Consider the following 25,104-nt stretch of genomic DNA (forward strand, 5'->3'; position numbering starts at 1 on the left):
GTATAAATTCTTCTGTCTCGCATATTTTTGCCGGCTATGGTTTATATAGCTGACAATTTGCTGAGTACTGTACTCTAATCACAATAAGTTACAAGAGTCATACTTTTGATGGAGCAAGTATTCATGGGTTGCTGTGAATGCTTACCATCAGATTTACCATATTTTTGATTGCAAAAAAATAGGAAAGTAAAAATCTATCTAAACTGAATCCTGTTTTAAGCGATTTTTTATATAACTTGGAATTGTAAATAGGCTAACATGATATCAATAAATATCCGTATAATGAATGAACATGATCTATGGCTGTCACTACTACGTAAATAGATGAAGTTTGTACAAACCCAAATTTATATATGAATACCAAACACGGTTTCATTTTAAGCGTCTTCAAAAGGGAGTTCTCTATTCACGTATAAGTTTTGACGTGTCTGTGTCTGTCTGTGGCATCGTAGCTCTTAAACGAATGAATAGATTAATTATGTTTTTTTTTTCTGTTTAAAAGCCCCCATGAAGAACCATATTACATGTTACAATTTATGATATATCTGTTCAGGTGTTTCGGTGGTTAATTAAAATTTATAATTTTAATTTATGTTACATACGTAACACAGACGTGTTACACAATATTTCACTAAAGCAGAACTATTTTTTAATATAATATCTACCAGTTTAATTTACGTGTAATTAGATCGAAAAAACTCGACTAATTTCGGAACCAATTCGTAATCCTCAATCATGAGTGACTATGACGCGAGCATGAGCCTAATTATAAACATTTGCTTACGAAACCTTTAATAATAATAATGCACAATTGATTTTAATAGTACTTTACGGTTTGTTCCATTTCAATGTTATCATGAATGAGTTAGCTTGCGAAACCATCTTAACTAATTCGGACAAACAACTTGAATTATCAATTGAGACAGAAAGGGAGAATTTAGGTCAGATCAAGAGAGAGAGACAAGGAGTTCCCGTACTGTAGGGTACCGTGCCATACATATTCATAAATACTGTGATTGCATAGAGAGCAAACATCCAATATTATGTTTCAAAGAAATATTTTTCGATAAAAGAGGCATTTTCGAACTTTTCGACAAAATGCTGTTTATAATAAGCGTTCATGAATAAAACAAAGCACGGGTAGCTCGTTTCTGCGAAACTTGAACCGAGCTTTTCGTCCGGTAACGACGTAATACCGCCATAGTTAAGTGTACAGCGATATAAATATTTTTAAGCATACATCGTATTTGTAAAACGTACATCTGAATATCGCGGCTTGTCCTTCAAGGCGATGTAACTGACATTGATAAACAGACACTTGAGACCATGTTTATTTTTGTAGGTCAGAGTCATGAGAAAATACATGACGGATCTTTATCCATATGCTTTAAGTTTTTTTTTTTTAAAATGCTGTGTAAAGTGTGAGCCGATTTGTTACGTTTTTAAATTACTCATGATTAGTCATCAAAGTACTGCAAAGTATTTTATAATAAGTATTTTATAGTAAAGTATTTTATATAAGCCAGATATATGTATCAATAAAGACAAATTTACATAAAAGCTTATCGTAACAAATTCTATATTGATCACAATTTATTAATTTCATGAGCAAAACTGAATAAACACGGTGTTCCGAGGGCTTTTACATGTAATTACGTATAATATTGGATTATTTGTGAAAATGATGGCAAAACCAACAATGAGTCTAAGGAAACAGGGATCTGCGGATTTTACAAGAGGCAGGAGGGATTAGCTGAATTATATCGGAAAATGGAACTGCTGCATTTAAGGAAAACCTCGGTATGATTATATTTTATGGGTTGATAATGGAATGGTAACATCGGTTACGCTTTTAGTATTCGATAGCGGTATACTAGTGAGTGATAATAGACGAGAATGAAGCCAGATTAGTTAACTCAAACGAATGAAATGTAAATGAAACAAAAAATGATGATTTCACCCAAAATTAACCACGATCGTTTTTAAGGGAATCACTTGGAGGTAAACCAAGGTAAAGATATATTCGCTATGGGGTCATCGTCATTACCTGACTTCGTAACTTCTGCAATCAGTCCAAATTCATTTTAAAATAAACTAAAAGACCGGCTTGTCGAAAAGGGCTTTTATAGTGTTGAAGAATTCTTAAAATATAAATAATCTCTAATGATGAATTTTATTAATGTAATAACAATTCGTAATGACGTATTTATTATTGTTTTAAATTAATATTACTTCTAAACATTATTTTTTATAATATAGAAAACGCTATGTAATTGAATATGACAAATTTGCAACTGACACAATGGAAATGCAACATAATTAATTGAAACCGAAAGTGTAATTTTATAAATTATGAAAAAATCATCTTTATCTGTATCATCATTGACAATCTACTCTCCCTAGCTTTAGAAATGTACCACGGTTGTGTATATACAACTACATATTACTGGAGTTAGTGATGGAGTGATTAATTCTTAAATTCGTCATTATAGACTACCTGACCTGCTTTATACTCACCTATCATCTGTCACTGGTGTTCCGCCAGCGTATACCGATAGCACAGGCGGTATAACCATTCCATTATCATCCATTAAAAAAATGCAAGCAGCAAAGCGCTGCCGTCACAGTATCAAGAACTATAAAAGATGTTTACGTAGATATGAAGATACCCAAGTAAAACATTAATTATAGTTTAATTTTAAATTTTAGAAAGTACAATCTCTGTAAACCTTTGGAAAAAAAACTGGAAAAATAGTGTATAGTGTTTAAAACGAATTTGTGCATATCAAACTTACTTTTTGCAAATAAAATACTTTATACAGTTGGTACTGAAATTAATGGAAAAATATGATACAAAATATTTTTTCATAGTTATTTAAACAAGTGTAAACCAACGAGAAACGAGTAGAGATAACAACTTCATTAATTGCATATCTATACATTATGACTTGTTCATTATGTTTCTTTCATTATTTTAAATAAATTATACATACAAACATGTAGAAATTAAATTGTAAAATAACTTTAATAATCTAAAATTATTAATCCATATCTAAACCACTATCGTGTGATCCCGGCTTAGAATGGACCACCCCTTCCTTTCGGGTGTCGTGAGAGGTGACTAAGGAAACTTAAAGAATCGACCAATGAAACAGCCCCGTCCTTATTAAAACATCAGCAAAGCCTGCGGTTGCGAATCCGATTGCCAAACGCGACAACTACTGGCAAAACTTCCATTATGGGGAAGGCCTATGTTCAGCAGTGGACAGTTAACGAATAATATGATGATTTTAAACCATATAACTGTGTAAGGTGGATAAGAGATGTAACACCTCTCACTTGCATGTTCTCTCTCTCTCTTTCTCTCTCTTTCTCTCTCTCTTTCTGAATGTTGACAATTGCGATTTTATTTAAAAAAGAACGTTAAGTTTTAAGTGTACTAAGTTTTTTTTTAATTAAATCAATATAACAAACATTAGGGCATTTTCATTCGACCCACTCTTAAATTACTACATACCTTTTCGTTAATGATGCAATCGAGGTCCTCGGGACTGGGTGAGCCGAGCACGCCGAGGATATGGTTGAGCTGGTCAAGGTAATGCTTTCCGGGGAATATAGGCCGGTTCGACAGCATCTCCGCCAAGATGCATCCCACTGACCAAATATCTATTGACTTGGTGTAACCCTGTTCCAAAAAAGATACAAGTATTAAATATCGTTAATTATATGTTTGTGATATATGGGAAGAAAACTGAAGTCATAGCATAATGTTACCTCTAGGATGGGCCACTGATCTCAAGGAAGAGCTCTCATTTATTATGCGAATGTATAGCAACAGCCTGTCTGCTGTTGCTATTTATTCCATTTTCATCGCTTAAAACGCCTACATGTATATTCAATCCATCACCGAACAATCCACTATTTTTAAAACGAATACGATTCGTGTGATGATAAAGTAAGATGTGTTACCATTTATACCAGGATGTAGTAAGAAGCAACTATGGCACAAAGCACTATTCCTTAAGTCATGGGATAGTTTTTTTATATCACTGAAGTGGCAAATAAGCATACAGCCCACCTAATGATAAGCGATTACCGTAGCCTATGAACGCCTGCAATACTAGAGGCATTACGCGCGTTGCCAACCCGAAAAAACCTTTACATCCATTTTTTTTTAAATACTATGCTGTAGTCTCTTGGAAAAACGTCGACAGGAAGCTATTTGTCACTGTGTTAAAGTCCTTATAGAAAATTCCTTTAAATGTCGCATTTATCTGAATATTATAAAGAAAAAGAAGAAAGTAAGAAATAATTTATTCAGAGAATCATGCGACTCACACAGTAGCACACAAAACAAGAACAAAAAAAAAAACAATAGTATACAAATAAGCATCTATCGTTTTCTGTTCAATTTAAGTCTAAATTTAAAAAAAAATATAACATAATATATAAATGTAATAGCTACAACTTAACGTACCAATAAAAAAGAAAGCAAAGAATAATATAGAGAGGACGTCAAAGAAGATGATATCAACTCGTGGGCAAACATTACTAGCCTTATTATGTGTCAGTGGAGCGCACCAATATCATTGAATGAGCTCAGACGAGACACTCCACTAGATTACCAGCAAAATTGCTCTTGAATTATAAGCTTTTGCGCGTCTAATCTCGTTATCTCAGCTATGTGTATTGTCAATATCCAGCCGCAATATGTGTGCGTGTGTATTATGGTTCTGTTGAACATTGTGTCGCCGTCATGCCAGTCACGTTGGATAAGGAAGGAAACCGTTATAGCTTTGGGCCATTGTTTAAACATGGAAGTGCCTATACAGTCGACCAATAGGAGACATATCAATTCGCAGTTACGCTCTCGTATTGTAAAAGATAGGGAACTTTGTGGTCAATCATATATATTCATAACAATGTACAATGGGTACATTGCTACATCATCAATTCGATCCGATGGGATTCGAACTTACATCCTCTGTTATCTGGACTATATTCCTAGTAACACCACTAAAGAAATAATAATAGATTAACTTTTTCACATTTTAATTATTAAGAATTCCCAAGTACAGGATTTACCTGGATATCGTAAAATAATATTTTCTAATAAAAATTACATCCTCAGAACAAAATATATTTATTTTAAAAAATACTACGGCATTATATTGTTAATATTGTGTATTATTTACAGAGTAAGGATTACATCGGATGTCATCATCTCTGTGCCCTTTTCCCTCATCTATTTAAGGCCAGCGTAATATGTTTTTCTCTTCATTCATCTGACAGTTTACATGTGATGTATATGCCAATTATAGGCGGACACAACATTCTTACTATTTGGACAAAAACATAATGTAAATATAAACATAATGTAAACAACATCAGCTTTGAAGGTACTTATTAGTTGCATATAGGTACATAATAGTTGCATATATATGTCATATATATATGACATGGACACTAGGATAATGCGTAACATTACATTTTATCCTGGTCCTAACAATAATATGGCTGTTAAAATAAGCTATCCCTTCATTAATCATTAACTTAATGATCGCGGAATAAGGCAGCAGCGTCTCTCTTAAAATATCACCAAAGCCTTATTGCGAATGCCAACCTGCCTGTCAATCGTGAAAGTTACTGGCAAAATTCCTCCTAAAGGGAAGGTCTATGCTCAGCAGTGGACAATTTAATGGCTAATAAAATAAAAAAAATCTCTTCATTATTACGTTGCTTTTTATGTATTTTCCTTTATATATTTTTTTCTTTCTCTTTTTTGTATGTGTTTATCTATGTCTATTGCTTTTTGTGTGCTATAAGTGATGCAAATAAATTATATATTTATCATAAATAAATAAATATCTGTATAAAATCATTGCTAAATAAAAATACGTAATTTACATCGAGACTAAGAAAAACAAGTAAAATGACAACAAAGCTGTGTGAAATATATTAATAAATTACTCGCTGTACACAATACAAATATTACATATTTACTTTATACGAATGTACAAATTCAGTCGTATTTACTCTGTAAATTGCGGTCTTTATTATTCAGGTCATCGTAGATTCCTAGGTAGCATACGAATTAAAAGAACGATTCACGCCTATAGACGTAAAACTGGTAAATACTATTTTAACTAAAGAAACCCTCTGATTAAAATCGTATAAAGGATATTTTCACTTTTTGAGATTGGCAAGGGAACTACTTTTTATAATCCCTTCCCCATTAAATCCTTTCGAAAACTCAGTTTTTTTAATAATTATTTTTGTTAACTTATTTTTAAACTTATTTAAAAAAAAAGTAACAGCTGTGTTTCTTGACCGTTTTTCTCAGCTGAAATTGTATTTCGAACTGGACGGTGGTTTCATAAAGAAGACTATTCAAAAATGCCTATTATTAAGTTTACTTGAATAAAAAATATTTTTATTATTATTATAAATGTGACATTTACTATTCATAGAGCACCAATTCACGTTAGGCGTGTGCAACTAACCTTAGAGTTGAGCATGATCTCCGGTGCGCGGTACCAGCGCGTCGCCACGTACTCCGTCAGGAAGCCTGTGTGGTCGTGGTCGGGATCTGCAACTCGCGCCAGCCCGAAGTCACATATCTAGATTGAAACAAAATAATGTTATAATAGAACAAATTAAGATTACAGTCTACTGCTATATTAGTCAGTTTATTGGATCCTAAATTCCCGATAACAGCAAATAACGTGCAATCACTGAGCGAATAGTTCGCAAACGATGGCTAATTATAAAAACTTTTGTGCGCCATTTGCTATTTAGTGGCAAAACATAAAAGTCATAAGAGTAATTTTTGTTTCTAAAACGTTCTGCGGAGACAGCCAATAAAATATATATAAAAAAAAATGTAGTTTACAGCAAATATTGTACAATTTGCGGCTGTCACATCTGGTTGTTCTTATAGGAATGTGCTACAGTAGCAATCTATAGTGTCGTTCATATTTATTAAATTAGACCGGTGACCGTTTGTTTTACTTTAGTATAAATAGAGTAAATCTCTTATTTATAAAAACGAAAACGATCTACAAGGCTATTTTAACTATTACACACTGCTTTTGCACTTCCTTTCAAATTGGAAATTTTGCACAAAAGAGAAAGACACAAAGGGCGAAGGATGAGAAGCAGCGTCCTTCTTAAAATATCTCCTAAGTCTAGCTGCGGTTGCCTGTCTTCCTGCCAAGCGTGGCAACTACTGTCCCCCCCCCCCCTTCACCCCCTCTCCCTCATGGGAAGGCATATGTTCAGCAGTGGACAGTTAAAGATATGATGATGATATGATGAGAAACAGACCAAACAGTTCAATAGCTAAAATATAAATATATTTAATGATTTGAAAGGTTTGATGCTTTTATGAATAAGGGGGAAATTATTACAACTAATGTCCAACTGTACAAAATATATGTACAGTTTTAAATTATGTATTGCGTCAACGTAAACAAGACTGTTAACACTATGACAAGTAACTATGATTTATCTGATATTATTCGTATTCGACATCAGAATACCAAACATTGCTCTTGATAGTGTAAATTTCTAGGTAAACAGACTTTATGCGTCATTACGTTAGTTTGTGTCGTAGTGTGACACATATAATTATTATTGTCATGTCATAACCCTAAGGGTTCGTTCATAATTATAGTAATAGTACACATAATTATTTCATCATTTCAGCCATTATTTGCCCACTGCTGAACATAAGCCTTTCCCATAAGGGGAGTTTTACCAGTAGTCGCCACGCTTGGCAAGCGGATTGGCAAGCCCAATTAGGTTTTGGAGATGTTTTAAGAGGGACGCCATTGCCCATCCCTCGCTCTCCCTTATTCGCTTCTTACAACAATCAAGGGAAAGAAAGAGGTGGCCTATTCTATGCCGGGACCACACGGCCATAGTACACATAATCGGTACAAATCTCTCGATAAATATTATTTTTTACAGATACAGTATCAGTATTAGCAAAATTTATATGTATTTATTATGAAAGTAGTTAAAGGAAATATATTAAATGTGCATTGTGGGATGATCCCTCTTAAAATGGCATGACGACCTCAGGTATCGTGGAAAGTCAATGGAAGCAGACGATGTGGGATCAAGCACGATCGACAACATATGAGTGAGATACCAATGTTCAGCAGTCGACAATGAATGATGACGATTTAAAATCAGCTCGCAAAAACACTCAGCGAATAACGTACAAAAAAGAAGAGTCTATAATTGACAACCGACTAGATATAATTTTTTAAGTTGACTGAAATTCTGCCATCTTTTTGGAATGTATTATATACCGTTGAAAGAGGTTTCATGTATCAGCTACCTCATAAAAATTTAAATAAAGAAAAAAGTTTTATATATAGAATATTGCACGTGCCTACATTTGCGACATTGTGTAAAGCACACACATTAAGAGGGATTCCGTTGACCTTCTACACTAAAAGGCTATTACATATATTATACAGCTTCGTTAACATGGACTCTGGGCATGACGGATTGGGTAGACCCGAAAATATGCACGGTTCATGTAATTCGTTCATTTCGTACATTATCGTCCGTGTATGACCCGGCTAGCGGAGCGATAAAGGTCGCGGCTCTTGTCGTTCCCGCATCGAACGTAATCATGTCATATTTCAATTTCACTTGAATCTACTCTTATAGGAAGAAGAAACTATCTGACAGATGACCGAGACAGCAAAATCTACTAAGCATAAAACATAAGATTGTGTTTAGACTTATTTTGATTTCTTCATATATGTCCTATAAGTTAAGCCTTAAGTTATTTCCAAAATTCTTATGGAATCAGAAAATATTTGGTGTCGTGGCACCACCACCGTGGACTATGCCGCAAAATGGATTTACATTTAGGGAATAGAACATCAGAATCGAGCTTATTGTCTCATTTAAAATACATAACAACAGTCAAAAACTATATTTGATAGAAAATCATGACGCTGCAATTCTAACAAGATGGGCCTCTTATACATCGCAAAGTCCGGTCGCGTTGCGTCCCATCATTATATATTGACGTACCTCATTGTTTCATTTATCAGACCCTTATTGATTTACCTTTAAGAGAATATCATTCGAGTGCTTTTGTAAAATAAAAAGTATCGTAAAAGTTCCATTTGCTTTCATCTGATGACAACGCCACATTACATGCTCGGCTACCTTTTTGTTTGTATCCATTCATTTAATTTTGTTTTTCGTGTCGCTGAACAAAATAAATTAAAGCAATCAAACGGGAATTAAGAGCAAGCGTGTTTGTACCATGTACTTTATTTATCACGGTCCAGGATGGATTAACTGGTCTGAGAGAAGTTTACCTACTGTACATTCAATCAATTTGGAACGTGGCACTATACATATATATGAATTTCAAATATGCGCTGCGGACACTTAGGATTACTCTGTATATGTTAAAATGTAAATTTATTTTTAAAAATTTACATATAGGTACATCTATTTGAAAGTGGTTATCGTCACAAATCACAAAAAAGTATTTATTTGTATATACATAAGTGCGTAGTCATTCATGAGAGCTAAGATATTTTTTTAAATTGGTGGGAATGAAATTGTACCTCGGCTGCGTTATCAGTATACGCTAGCGAGGCATCAGTCAACAATAATATGTGAGGATAAAAGTATGTCAGTTGACCGATCGTGACGAATTTAACAATAATTAACCATGATGGTTTCAGCTTGAAGATCGACCTGATTGGGTGTATTGCTAGCAAGGCGGCTTTTGATGATAACCCCATTACTAACAATCCCTTCCCCCCAGACTGAGGTGTTACGCCCTCTACCTCAACCAGTAATTTCACGTTTGTTGAAACACAGCCTTTCCCTTAAAAACACAGACATGCAAGTAGTCGTTTCACAATAGAGACGAGTGGAACAGAGACTTTTGTACAGTTTCCCTCTAGTAAAATTCATTATGCATGTTCCACATTTCCATAACATCGGATCTATAGTACATATGTATGGATTCGATGTTGTGAATGTACTGTCGATAGATATTTGTAACTCACTAGCTTTATGCTTGTGAATTACAGTATACGAGTAGAAGTCTTGAGTAATTAACATAATACAGAAATGAATCTTTTATTTTTAAGAGTTAAGAAGTTAATTTGCAAAATAAAAGTATTATTGTGTAAAAGAAAAGCGTAGGGCAAATCTTGTTTATTGTTTTCTGAAAGTAAAATTTCTTATTGTTGCCAAAATCAGGTATAGAATAACAGAGTGCTCTTATAATTTATCGTAGCACGAAACGATACAACTTTACTGGTTCTTTGATTAGCATCTTTTTTTTTAATTCCGCTACTATTATTATGTGACTGCCAATGTTCGAAGATTAACCACCACTATTACTACCAGAAGTTTCACAAACCTTCCATATTAGCTATCAATCTCCGACTTCCATTTTGTTCACGCACGTTTTGTGCGTGGTAAAAAATCACATGGTAGCGGAATTAAACAAAATAATTTTAATCAAATAACCAGTGATATAGACTTTTGCAAGGTAACACCTAATTCAATAAAATAGATACGATTTTATTATCACGGTACATAATAACTTAATCAAAATGTAAGATACATTTAAAGTTCCGTTCCCAATAACGTCATGCCATGCACGTCCAAGATATAAGTATGAAGTTACCGCCACCGTATTTAAGTTAAATCCTTACGGATAACTTATTTTGCAATGTGTTTACCTGGGAAGAAATATATCTCGCTTACAAGAAAATCTAAAGACAGTTTTATAAACCTGTAGTCTAAAAACAATTTTAATAATACAAGCTTTTAATAATATAATCCTTCACCTCTCTCCTTTGCCTCTATAGGCAATCATATTAAATTTAGTGTGATATCAGTAACTTTAAACGTTTTCTAAACTTTAGGCCATTTTAATTAGATACTCATGTTAAGGAGATTAAAAAATATGATTCGCAATCTAGTGGCGGCGGACATTTCGAAAATATTAAGACTTTGAGTATTGCATATTATAATGTCAACAAAACTAAAGACGTATGTAATATTTCAGCTCAAACTCAATCAATCAAGAAGTGATTCTAGCTACTACGTAGCTGGCTACGCAAGACTTTATTTAAACAAACCAACTAATCTTAACTGCTGTTTGAATTTTTTTGTTAAGTACAGTGGACCCCCGGTAATCCGGCAAACATTATGCAGGGCAGTGTCGGACTATCGAATTTGTCGGATTATAGACCACTGCCTAAGACCCCTATAGTCCGGATTTTTTTACGAAAGAGTACCTTGTAATCCGACAAATTACATATCTAATGACGAGAGTCTATACTATATTATACGTACATATGTATGTACTTTGAAGTACAAATCAGACTTAATTTATGTAAGTCGAATTTAGTAAATTAAATAACAATTGAGAGCTTACGTTTTATTATAAAATTAAGCATAAATGCACATACATATCTACCAAAATAATCAAGAATTATTAATCAAAATCATGTAGTGAATACTATATCAAATTATGAAGCTTTGAAATACATATTCATCAATTTTTTTTTGTTTAAGGTTGTTATAACGCGAGATCAGAGCTTTGTCCCTCAGTCTTCTCAAAAGTAAAAGTTCGTTGTAGGATGTACCATTCTCTTCAGCCCATTGTAAACCTAGCTCAAAAGCGTTAACTGCGTCTTGATCTGTGACTTGTGGAGCAGTTGCAATCACGTCGTCGTTATCTTCCTGATCGTTTGTTGTATTATTAGAAACCTCTTTTATAATATCTTTGTCAGACATTTCAAGAAAAACATTTTCTTCTTTATCCATTCCACGGTACCAGACTTCCAAATCTTCCGGACTTATCTGTGTTTCAGTAGAGACTTGTTCTATAACTTCCGAAGTTACTGATTTGTGGATCGTTGCTAGGAGTGGTGATTATATCTGGCCATAACTTTTTCCAAGACGATTTAATAGTTGATGACGGTAACGCACTCCACGACTGACTAAGAGCAAAAACCAAGTCTTTCATATTAAATTCTTTTAAAGTTTTTTCTATTGGTTGGTCTTTTGATACGGCTCTCAAAAGTAGGTTTTTTTTATAGTCTTGCTTAACAAACTGAATGATGTTCTGGTCCATTGGTTGAATCAGTGCAGTGCAATTTGGCGGAAGAAACATCGCAGTGATGCATTTATCCTCAGTTGTCAGTTCTTCTTCAGACGGATGACCGGGAGCGTTATCAAGAAGCAACAACGCTTTTTGAGGAAAATTATGATCTTTTAACCATTTTCTAACTTCAGGTACGAAGCATTCATCAAACCACTTTTTGAAAAGGTCTTTTGTCATCCATGCACTTTTTTGTCCGTAATAGTGTACAGGTAAATCAATGTTTTTGAATGCCCTTGGTTTATTAGATTTCCCAATGACCACCATCTTAAGCGCGTGTGTACCTGCAGCATTAGCACATGGTAGTATGGTTACACGCTCTTTACTCACTTTTCGTCCAGGTACGTCTTTTTCGTTACAAGAAACGAAAGTTTTGTTAGGCATCACACGCCAAAAAAGCCCTGATTCGTCTGCATTATACACCTGTGACGGGTCAAGATTAAAATCGTTCACCTTTTGCAAAAATCTTAATTTAAAGGGCTCTATGCAGGTGGCATCGTTAGAAAGTTTCTCTCCTGTAATAGTCATTAAACGTATGCCATGACGACTTTTAAAACGTTCTAGCCATCCTTTGCTGGCCATAAAATCATCTTTTTTTGTTATTTCCTTATAAAAAAACTTAGCTTTCATCGCCAACATGGGTCCCGAAATTGGTGCATGCCTGTTTCTTTCCTGAAGAAACCACATGTACAAAGCTTCTTCCACTTCTGGATGTTCAGCTTTCTTGAGTGTCTGTCTCTTGCCTGGCCCGCAGTCAGTAGTTGACACGAACTTCTTAATCTTCTCGTGGTTTTTTTTAATGTCATAAATTGTAGATCGGCCTACGCCGTATTCACTTGCTAAACTACTGAAAGTTTCATTGCGATTTAAGCGATCTAAAATATCACATTTTTCTTTAATTGTCAACGTTTTGTGCTTTCGCTTCTGGGTTTGTGACGACATTACTAGGTACTACATATACTTAATACACAATGAATAAATAGTAAACAATGAACGTACGCTAGGCCGTATCGCTATCACTAGTAGTCAAATTCAAACTAAGTAAAACAATGCATATGCGTCGAGCACAATAGCGGTGGCGCGTACGAGTTGTGACCTGTTCAAACTTGCGTGATCTATATTAGCAAAGATTGTCAAACATAATTCTGTCATGTCGGATTACAGGGGGCGCCGGATTAGACAGGGGCCGGATTATCGGGGGTCCACTGTATATGTATTGTAACTATAAGTTATTCACATGGCTGCGTGACCGAAGAGTGATTATAGCTGACGATTACCATTTTCCATTAGGAGAGCCATCAGCTTACTTGCTATTCCCAGTTGCAAAAATTATAATTATATTAAAATTATTAGTGTAGTATATTATAGTGTATTATAGTGTTTGCACCGCCGATAAAAGGCACACCCAAATTAATTAGTTGATGTAAAATTAACATTATAATTTTAGTATATCGTTGATATATAACACCTAGATAAAATAATATACCTTAAAATGAGGTTAAAATAATATTAACATTAAAATTTTAATATTTCATTTAAGAAAAATGTAGGTGTTATTAAATAACTCGTAATAAATTTGTAATAAGACATAGTTGCCGTAAAAATATATGAGAATGAAGTCAATGGGATTGTAGGACCTATAGGATGACTACAGAGATGGAAGTAATTGTGAACGTAGTGGAATAAAGCAGGACATTCCTTGGAGTTAACATAATTATGCAGAAAGCAGCCACAATATCTGAGATGTTCATATTACATGTGCAATTATCAAGAATAGATTGGAATGGCAATGCTTGAAAGAGGTCCTAGAACAAAGTTGGTTAGAAAAAGTTGTAGTACGTACTAACCTTTAAATCGCATGTTGTGTTGAGTAATAGATTTGAAGGTTTGAGATCCCTGTGCAACACATTCGCCGAATGAATGTACTTGAGCCCTCGGAGAATTTGGTACAGGAAGTAACAGATGTGGTCGTTACTTAATTTCTGTAACAAATCATTAACAATGTTATACGCATCTGTGATTTAAATTATATACATCGTTATCTCAACAAAATGGAGGATCATTTCGGCGTAAACGAAGATGGATAATGAGCATCGAAGACAATACACGAATTATATTTATTTTTATAATACAGTATTTTCTATAATGAGATTTCTTTTAAAATATATTAGTAAACATTTGCTTTTTTTACATTAAGGTACATATATTTAAAAAAAAACAAGTCAGTTTTTTATTTATTTTTCTTTATTAAGACTTCGTAGGCTCCTATTCATTGTGCCAACAATGTCTGTCTGTCACAGGCATCTTCGTAAATGAAATTAGATAGGGACTTAAAATAACACCCGTAAATGTAAACGGGGGACGAAAATAGTACATTGTATTAGAAAAGGACGAAACAATGTTTACAGTGAGGGCGTTAGTGTCCTTTATTCTAAATCTTCTTGTCTTTAAGATAAAAATAGTTCGAGTTAATTTTAAATAGGTCAATTGATAAAAAGGAAAGATGTTTACCTGTGTTTTTAATAGTTTATAGAGGTCCGTTTCCATTAAGCATTGTACGATGTAAACATCTTTCATTTGATCGATACTATCCGCTCTTAATATGTCCCGAATGTCAATTATCTGAAAAGAAAAAAAGATATTAAAAAATTATACTCTATACTGGCTGACTCCATAGATGGACTGAGAATACACATTGTATTCACTTCTTTTATCTACCAAACCTACGATTTTCTAAAAAGACTAAGAAAATAAGCGCAATACAGCTAGAGAGGGAAAAAGCGAAACAAAATCCTATACCTATACTACCTGACCAGTATAGGATACTTATATCCTCCTCTTAGGAACAGAGGCTCATGCCCAACAATAGGACGTCAGTAGACTGTTATGATATCATATCAAATAAAAAATAAAATAAGATACGACTCTTCTCTTAATAAATTATTTTTTTTAATATTATATATAAGAAGATATAAGAAAATTTTCAATTTCACTATATCTCGTATACGTCATACAATAACTATTATGAAACTAGTCTTTGTTATTTTTTTTTTTATTGAAGTAGTTTCCATGTTGGTCCCATCTCATAGATAGATAGATACTCTTTATTGATCCCTCAAAAGATTACAGTAATAAATTTATTATAGATAGATACAAACAATTACAAAAAAAAAAGTTTACAATGAGAAAATAACCTCATACTAATTTGTTCAAAAAATCCAAATACTTATTTTAAATAAGTATTTTCTTCGTTATAAAAAACCTTATGTTAATTCCCTGGGCGGTCGCACAAATATTCCATAATTAGCATTGCAAAAAAGCAACGGCTTCGATCGTTCCAAAATTAATACTACCTAGTAATTTAAATATTCTCATTTTAATAGAATAAAAAGTATTGATAAAGGACGAAATGTTACAAAGACTCAATAGTTTAAAAAAAAAGAGTTAATAATGATATGTTCCTGCCGTAAAGCAATTATGTTTGCATGGTTGTATTTCGGCTTGAAGGATGCAATATAGCAATGAAATTACAGGGTACAGAGGCATAATACCTTAGTCCTCAGGAATGGCAACGCATGGGGAATATCATGGACAACATAGTATACTCTTTTATGTGCATGTTACTGTTCATGTTTATAAACGACGGTTAACATCATCCATCAGTTAGACCGTCAGCTTGTTTGCTATTATAAATTGCATAATAAAATTTATAAGATAATAAAATTTAATACAATAATCAACGTAATAATAAAAATAAAGGTAGTAAGTAATATTGAAATTGGATTTAGGATACCAATTAAGTAGAATGTCCCCGAAGTATCGTCAAGTAATATAATATTCCAATTAAAGCATCTGAGGGGAGTATCTAAAGCGGATCTAGACTACGCAAGTAAATCCTAGGCCTTTCCTAACTTGTCTAAATTTCGTTTAGGATAAACGTTCAAGAGAGGGCTGCTTGTCCTTGCATTTTTCTTTCGTGTAAACCTATAAGTAATGACAATGTTTAAATACAATAGAACAAAGTACAATTATTTTAAATAATCTTATAAAACAAAGTAAAAAGACGATTAAAAAAAATGATGTAAGATGATTTAGTAGGAACAATAGAAGCCAAAAAAAAATTTTTTGAAATTTTATCTGTCTACTGCACCATATTAAGTGCGGATTCCACTGTTCTATTCCTGAAGATTTAACTTTAAAAAATTATGTAGACTTTTATCTCAATACGCCATCCACAATGTAGGTGATGCATTCAAACCCAACCAATTTGGAAATTTTTAATCACAAATCACTTTGATAACATTTTAATTAATAAATGAACTTACATTTTCATGCTTAAACCGTGTGAGAATTTTGATTTCTCGTAGCGTCCGCTGACAATATGTCTGGTGCTCGAACGGCGATATCTTCTTTATGGCGACTTTCGCCTTCTTTATGTTGTCAATAGCGGACCTGCAAATAAATAAAGCTGTAAATCATTTGATCTGACGTATATTGTACATAATGGCTCCAAAGGGTTGCTTGTCATCCGAACATAATTCAATATTGGCCACAGCCACAGTGATAAACAACAATTCGTCGTAGCTGATGCTGGAGAAATACAAGTTTTAGACATATACCCAAATCAAAGAGATGTTTATGTGCAAACAAGTAATATTAGACTACAAAGCAAAATAGTTTATCAAGTAATTGGATTAACAGTTTCTATATTAGGCAACGCTTCAGTATGGGAATTCAGAACACATCTTTGAATTATTTAAGCGGTACTGCGTATTTGTGAAATTCTGTCTTTTGATTCCGTATAAAACGTAATTAATGTTGTGATCATATCTGAATATTCGTTATTCAATCACGCATGAATTTCCAAATCTGTTTATAATATAAAAAATCCAACAAATTAAGAATCTCCTTTTTTTTAAAGTTGGTTGATAATAATAAATATGCTTATAATTATGACTGTAATGCATAGTTAGTATAATTAGTGTTATCGTAAACATTGTATGAAAGAACGTTACAAGGAATTTTCATATGTTAAAATATATGCAAATTAATATAATTTAAAACAAAGTAATATCACTAATAAGAGATAGAATATTCGAATACAGTATGAAAAATAGCCGTGTGGTCCCGGCATAGAATAAGCCACCCCTTTCTTTCCTGCGGGTGTGGTAAGAGGGACCTTAGGGAGCTTAATAGTAGAGGAATGTGCAGCAGCGTCCCGTGTAAAACATCTTTAAAAGCCTAACTACAGTTGTCAAACCTTTAGCCAAGCCCCTCTTAACTACTGGCAAAACTCCTCTCATGGGGAAGGCTTATGTTCAGCAGTGGACAGTTAAGGGCTGAAATGATAAAAAGGAAACGACGCGTCATCCAACAATTGACTGATTGCTTTTCAGAGCGTTTTAATACTTAACCGCTCCATTTACATGTATGCGATCTACGGTGATAATAACAGAAACTTCGCGAAGACGAAGGAAAAAGCTCTCATTAAAACAATAATCCAAAAACAAACTTCTTAACACCGACACATACCTTCCAGATTACGCAACAATGGAAGATGTTAATAGGTCTTTGATGACGTGAGGATTAATGACCATGGCAGGTGCTGTACTACGATTTGCCTCATGAAACTGTACCTCTAGAAGGGAAACGATAATCCTATAAGGCTGGTAATCCTACAGAGACAAATAGGAATGCTAAATAACGCTCACAATTCACAAATACAAAAGGATTATTTACTAATTCATGTCGTAGATACTTTATTAAGAGTATGTTATTTGGATAGAGAGCAATAAAAAAACTACTAGAGTAATAAAACATTAAAAGTCATACATTAGACAGAAAAAATTGTTTTGATGTAATTTTACTAACCACCTTCAAAAAATAAAATTATGTGTAAAGATACTCATTTTATGATTTAGAGTCATAACTCAAAAGTAAAAACGGAATCATTAATAGGATCACTTTGTTGTCCGTCTGTCTATCAGTCTGTCAAGACCCTTTTTCTCAGGAACGCGTAGGTGTATCAAACTGGAATTAATATCAAATACACAAGTCTGCAACAATCCTTTGAAGCTGACTGTGAACAAATCAAACTTCTAAGTAGACGCAATGATAAGATATGGCCATTTATAGCGTATATTTTGAGATTTGCAAAGGAATCAAAACCTATAGAGTACTTGTGTTGACCTTAACACCTAAACCTATTGCACCAAATCCGATGCGGTTTTCTTGTGTTCCTGAAGATCTAACTTAAAAACTGAAAAACAAGTATGTTACATTCTGATACGCCATCTAGTGGACTATTTTATTGGTTTTCCTACTTCTGAAATCCACGTATACAAAGTAGCGAGCAAGTTAGTATATACAGGACATAAAAAAGGTACGCCTACGCGAAATAATCCTAGGTTTACTTCGCGTATTAATGAGTGTGTGGTCTCCCAAACGAATTCCTCGTGTGAAATCTACTGTCACGCTTTCTTGAAATGTCCAAAGTCCCTTTTTTATTAGATTCCTAAGTCACAAAAGAATGTTGGGTGCAAAATTTGGTCTCTAAAATCAACGGTTAAGGGTGTACATATGTTGTTAAGTCAGTACCAATTGAGTATTTGATATTAATTTCAACTTGATACTTCCTAGTGTTCCTGTAAAAACGGGATCTCGATAAACGAACTAATAGACTGATAACTAAGTGATCCTATAAGAAATTCGTGGTTCCTTTTGATGTGCGAATAAAAAAGGTAACCTTAAAAAAGGTACGCTTAAAACTGTTTCTAATAAAAATAAATAAAAAACTATAGAAGTATTATTATTCATAGAGGACTAGAGATAAGCGAGTTTATTTACCGTAAGTATACTTGTTTTTACAATATTTTATTAATATTTCCATATGTTTGTTTGAATAGAGACGTCATTGGATTATTAGAAATAAAAGTATAATTTGGTTGGATGTTTTGAAACTATTCTTTATGTTATTTACTAATGCGACAACCTTGATATGTGTGTTTTATTATGTATATTCTATATTTACAGTGACTTTTTCTCTTTTTTTTTTGTCTTTTATTTATATTATTATTATAATTTTTACGAACTCTTTCAGTGACATCTTTTAGTCTCTAATTATACATACTGAGTTTTTTTTTTTATATTCTATGGGTCTGCTATAGGCTGTACACAATATTTTTTTTATATTTATGAAATTTTACCGTCGAGCACCATGGGCGTCACAGTGTATGTTGTAATATCCATTGCATTGTTTATGTTTATAAGCAACGATTACCACCTTTACATCAGGTAAGCCGTCAGCTTGTTTGTAACTTCAAATTATACAAAAAAAAAACATGTATTCTGAAATATAAAAAGAATTATGGACCATCAACCAGTATAAGTACTATACGCGTTACAGAATTGTGCAAAAAAAGCATAGAAAAAATATTAAAACATAACTGTAAGTTACGATTTAACAAAACTTTTTACCGTAAAAATATGTTAATTATGATTATTATATTGATTTCAAAAACCTAATACATACACACACATATGTCTATTTATTTATATGATTTTGTACATTCACTATAATATACATATTTATGTATAACGGTAACTTTATGAATTTACTATGTTTGTCGTTTCGACTTCATCCGGAAGTCTTCTTCAGGGGGGGAGGGGGCCTACGGCGCTGTTTTGTTACCACAGCTTTTCGTTTCGCACTCGTTAAAAATGAACATAAGTTTTAAAAACAACACAGCATAATATTTTCTGCAAAAACAGTCAAAATACTGACAGCTGTCAGCCGCACAAAGTTGTAACGCGCGGAATATAAAAGTAAATAGACACGTGGAAATTATAAAGGTTATGTTTTTTCATGCTGGTTTGCAATACGATATACGAGTAATTGAAATCATCCATTCATGAACATTTGACTACATTTATCTACCTATTATGAATGTAACAATTGTACATAATTTATAACGTTTTCTTGCCAAATATTTATAGAATCTATTAATACGTATTTATATAAGTATTATGGAAGTAATTAATTTATAATCAACTTTTTAGCGACCGTAATAAGACCCATATTTGTATAAAGATGTAATATACGTGCGACATATATAAGGAAAATCCATAATATAATAGCTTGTTACTATATTGTTATTTAATTTATATAATTTGTACAAACTACAGCACAACATTGTGAAGTATTTAAAAGACAAAAATATATTTGGAAAAAATATAACATTGGTCTCAAAAAACAACATTAAAAATCCTCTACGAAAAAATGCTGTTATAGTTGGGAATACAGCGGCATCTATTTCGGTTTTACTACTGGGTATCCCAGTTTATATTCTTTATTTTTTTGGATAATTTAGTATTTGTACTATATAGTGTTATTTACCTGCCCAATATAAAATTTCTTGACCCTATAGCTTGAGCGATTACAATTATAATGTATAACGCAAATGGTAAATTGAATTTAATAATTGTTTGATAATGGATTTAGTTTGTAAATTGGCCATTTCAAACCAGTTCTCACTCGTTCCCTTTATAATCCTTATCCCAGTAATGGATATATTAAAAGAAGCTTACGCACCAAACAAATATGTACACTTCGTGGTTTCTCACAATTTCTTGAATATTATTAAGATATTAGTAAATATATACATTTTGCTTTTAAATCCACACAAATTACGATAATGCCTTTAATAAATTATCAATAAAGTAATATTAAAATTCTGATTATTGTTTAGGAAAAACTTTAAACCAACATAGGTACAAATAAACAAAAATTATAGCAAAATATAAGGAAATAAGTATAATAAATGTAAGAGCAACGCTATTTAAAAGTTTCTTTCACTCTAAAAAAAAATTAAAATAAACGAGATTCCCTATCTAACAAAGCGAAAGAGACCAATTATAATTACTCACAATTACAGTTGTATTTTCCTTAAGTTTAATAAAGTATTATTTTTTTGCACAATACAAGTAAACGTTACTTGTATTTTCTTTATATCTTACAAAATGAACAAAAATTTAGAACATTAACAATCCAAAGTTTTGGAACCGGAGCGCAAATTAATTATAGTAATTTAGACGCAGGGGTCCGCGCCTAAAGTTCTGTGCACATAAATAATAAGTGACCAGAATACCCATTAGCTAGTCAACATCGAAATTGCACCATTCAAATAATTACACCACTGTTTAATAATAATAAACAGTCGGGGTTACTCTGAAGTTAATGCGAAAATAAAGCCGACATAAATAATTATAATTACATTACTCGTTTCCGTTAATTTCCATTGGATTATTTTTGGGCTCATCACAGGCGTTATACTTATTACATGTCCTCTAGATCTGACACTTTAAACCATACTTAAAATTTTGTAAAATTATTCCTAAAAATCTTAGTGTATGTCTATGGAATGAACACTTCATGTTAAAAAAAAAAACAATGTTGTACAAAGACATCAAAATATCACATCTGGGAGTATAATGCGACACTCATAATACTTTTCATGCATCACCATTCCTGAAGACTATGGTACACTTTTGTATCTAATATAAAACACGGAATATTCATTTTTATTCATAACTCGTGGATTCATGGACTATATTGCCCCTGTGTTCGTACAGGATGGCATGGTGAAATGTAATGGTATAATAAAAAAAAGAGCAACTGACTAAAGTTAGAATCAATAATCAATTATTGCCGACACATTTAAATTAAACTAATTTCACGTAAGGGTCATGTAGTATATCTTCGAACCTTTCTTGGGTGTTGAACATGCATTGAAAGCAAACATAAGTGTTTGAAGAGGATAATGCGCGCCTCCGGAGGGACTAAAGTAATTTACTTAAAAAAGACTACGTCCAGGCACAGTATGTACTGTTAGTGTAAATAATACTGCTACGTCCTACAGCAAGGCTACTCCAAGCCACTTGTCCTCTGTATAATCATTTTCCTCTTAAAAATTTTTTCACGACTTTCTAAGAAGACTAGATAGATAGATATAGTTTATATTCATATAATCTACAACTGCGCTTTGAAATCAACTTCCAGCAGCAGCATTTCCGAACCGATATAACATCGTAACATTCAAGAACAGAGAATATTTTCAGAGTTTAAAAGGCAGGCAGTACACGTGCATTGCCTCTGGTGTTACGGGTGCTTATAAGCAGTGGTAGTTCCTTAATTGGGTGAGTCGCACACTCGTTTGCACTCTGTGTTATAAAAAAAATTATCTCGTTGATCATTAATTAGTGTATAACTCTTGATTTTCCGAAACAAAGTGTACACATGTGTGTGTGTGTCATATTTTTATAACAAAATATTTTATAAACTTGCAGTGTCATTTCTGATAATTTTTTCGACTTCATCCGGATGTCTTCTTCAGGGGACGTAAGACACTTTACGTCACGTCATACATATATAGACACCGTTAAAAAATGAATATAAGTTAAAAATAATAATAATAGTGTACATAGTTGTGAGTGAGAAACATTGAATATTTTAATTTGCTTTCATAAATTATTCAACACTTTGTAACGTTATAATATTTACATGTTAGAAAATTCCTTCATTAATTCCTTTAAATTATGAATCAGTTATTCTATGGGGATTGAAATGTAAAATACTTATTTAGATATGTACAGAAGGCCCGGGGCTTTTGCTTGTAAAATATTCTAACATAACACAAGTTTAATATATATACATGAATAGAATGAAAATACCTAACAGAATTTTAATTAATTCTATACTTATATTTGGGTACAAATTGTAAGTAGTGTTACTATACGGATAAATAAGTAATCTTTATGTTTGAAAATGGATACTTTGGGACAATTTTTGACAAATAATATTTATAACTTCAATAGTATCCCGGCGCCTCAATGAATTAACCATTCGTTATAAAATAAAATAGGTATATTATGCGTAAAATTTAGGATGGAGAAGTATATTACGCTACTTTTTTTTATTAATTCTTAACCACGCGGATGAAGTTATGGATAAATAGTAGCAAGTAAATTAATAATAATACTGTTAAGATCCAAGAGTCTTATTTTTAGTATGCAAATTCTCTTAACTTTCTAATGTAAATATATGTGTGGTAGAGTGAGCGCGAAGTTTGTGGATAGCCTCATCTCAGCTTCTATATTTACTCCACATGTGATGGGTGTTAATTTACATATTAATTAGGGTCTTCATTAGAATAATGATAATAATTTATTGAGGTCTCATGTTAGAAACATTAGAATTCCATCACAAAAAGATGGTAAATATAGTACCTAAATATTTTTGGCAAGGATATATAGGTACACGTTAACGCAATATTAATCCAGATTCCGAATGAAAAGTCGCTTTGATACTCGTATTACAGCCAAATCATTACTTATTCTTGGAAGCTCGTAATATAATATTTTTGGTAAACTATGATATTCAAATTTTAATCTTCAAAGCGGATTTAGGGACGTGCAATTTAGAATAGATCCCAATGTCAAATAATTTACGGACATAAAAGAAAAAAACAAAAATCGTGATAAAAATATGGAACTAACACGAGAACAAATCCTGTTATATATATATTTTTTTTAATATTTCAATTAAAATATGCAGTAGCATATTTTTTTACGAAACATACTAGTAACATAAATTATTATTGATTTATCACGCCTTATGACCCTTGGGGAAATTTACACCATATAACGACGATTGTATTTCGTATTATTCACCTTTTCGTTACACGCATACTCCTAGTATATAGTAAAGTATATAGTAAAGCAAATATTAAACGAATGTAATCTTTCAGTTCTGCCACACTGAAGTATGAGTAGATAAATATTATTGTCAGCTTCGATACTGGTCGATGTAGATAAATTAATATAGGCTCGTTAGATTCAATTGATATTGATTTGGACAGTAGGTATATGTCCTGAGTTGTGTCTCTGTATATTTAGTTATATGTAGTGTCATAATTAAAACAATATTAGGCAAACAACACGATTCATCATCATCATCATCATCATTTCAGCCATTATCCGTCCTCTGCTGGACATAGACCTCTCCCATAGATTGTAATAAGAAACGATCCTGAGCCACCTGCATTCATCGACTCCCTGCAATGTATTTGAGATCGTCACTCCATCCATACGTCCATCTAGTAGGGGGGTCGTCCTACACTGCGATTGCCCGTACAGGGTCGCCACTCAAGAACCTTTCTTCCCTATTGGTTGTCGGTTTTGCCCATTGCTACTTGAGCTTGCTTATCCTTTTTATATCCTTAAATAACACGTTTGTCTTATACTAATTATAATTTATTTTTATATATCTATCGAGATTCAAAGCTAGGGTAATTGTAAAACAAACGATTTAGAAAGTTGGGTACCTCTGTCCCATTCGTGTTTCTGCTGTGAAGCAACTGTGTTTGCATGATTATAATTAGGTTTGAAGGGTCGACTATGGCAATTAAATTACAACGCATAGAGGTATAACACTGGTTCGCAGTAATGGCAACACATGAAGGGTATCATAGGCGATACACAATACTCTATTATGTCTATGGTTCTGTTCATGTCTATAGGCAACGGTTACCACTCTCCATCAGATGAGCCATCAGATTATTAACTATATTAAGTTGCTTAAAAAAAGTTACAAGAAACCGAATACTAAAGGAGAATAAATAGGAGTACTATGCATGGATCAGTGATGACGTTTATAGCGGCTACTGATAATGTTATTGTTATTCTACAGTAGCTGCTATGTAATGTAAATATTTGTAATGTAATAAGGTTTACCGGATTTTACCGTAAGGGATATTCGCAACTGGTATGCTGCTTAGGTATCTAAAATATTTCGACATTAAATTCTGCAATATATCGTCAAAGTAAACAAATAGTGTAAGAACGGTGATTACAATTTTTTTATGCAACTTAGAATGGCA

At 32.8% G+C, this 25,104-nt stretch overlaps 1 protein-coding gene across 1 annotated transcript in view; it reads right to left on the reverse strand.

The window, feature by feature from the left end:
• The window catches only part of LOC113517601 (mitogen-activated protein kinase ERK-A), a 52,807-nt gene that overhangs the window by 12,531 nt on the left and 15,172 nt on the right, over positions 1-25,104 (reverse strand). Inside the window, exons 2-6 of the mRNA XM_026902320.3 lie at positions 16,495-16,621; positions 14,681-14,791; positions 14,017-14,151; positions 6,504-6,620; positions 3,518-3,685 (exon numbers count right to left, since the gene is read on the reverse strand). Of these exons, the coding sequence (XP_026758121.1) occupies positions 3,518-3,685; positions 6,504-6,620; positions 14,017-14,151; positions 14,681-14,791; positions 16,495-16,621 (658 nt within the window). The remainder of the gene's footprint in view (positions 1-3,517; positions 3,686-6,503; positions 6,621-14,016; positions 14,152-14,680; positions 14,792-16,494; positions 16,622-25,104) is intronic.

The sequence above is a fragment of the Galleria mellonella genome, unplaced genomic scaffold, assembly GCF_026898425.1.
Source record: "Galleria mellonella isolate WM207_F2 unplaced genomic scaffold, CSIRO_AGI_GalMel_v1 utg78, whole genome shotgun sequence".
In the NCBI taxonomy this organism is placed as follows: Eukaryota; Metazoa; Arthropoda; class Insecta; order Lepidoptera; family Pyralidae; genus Galleria; species Galleria mellonella.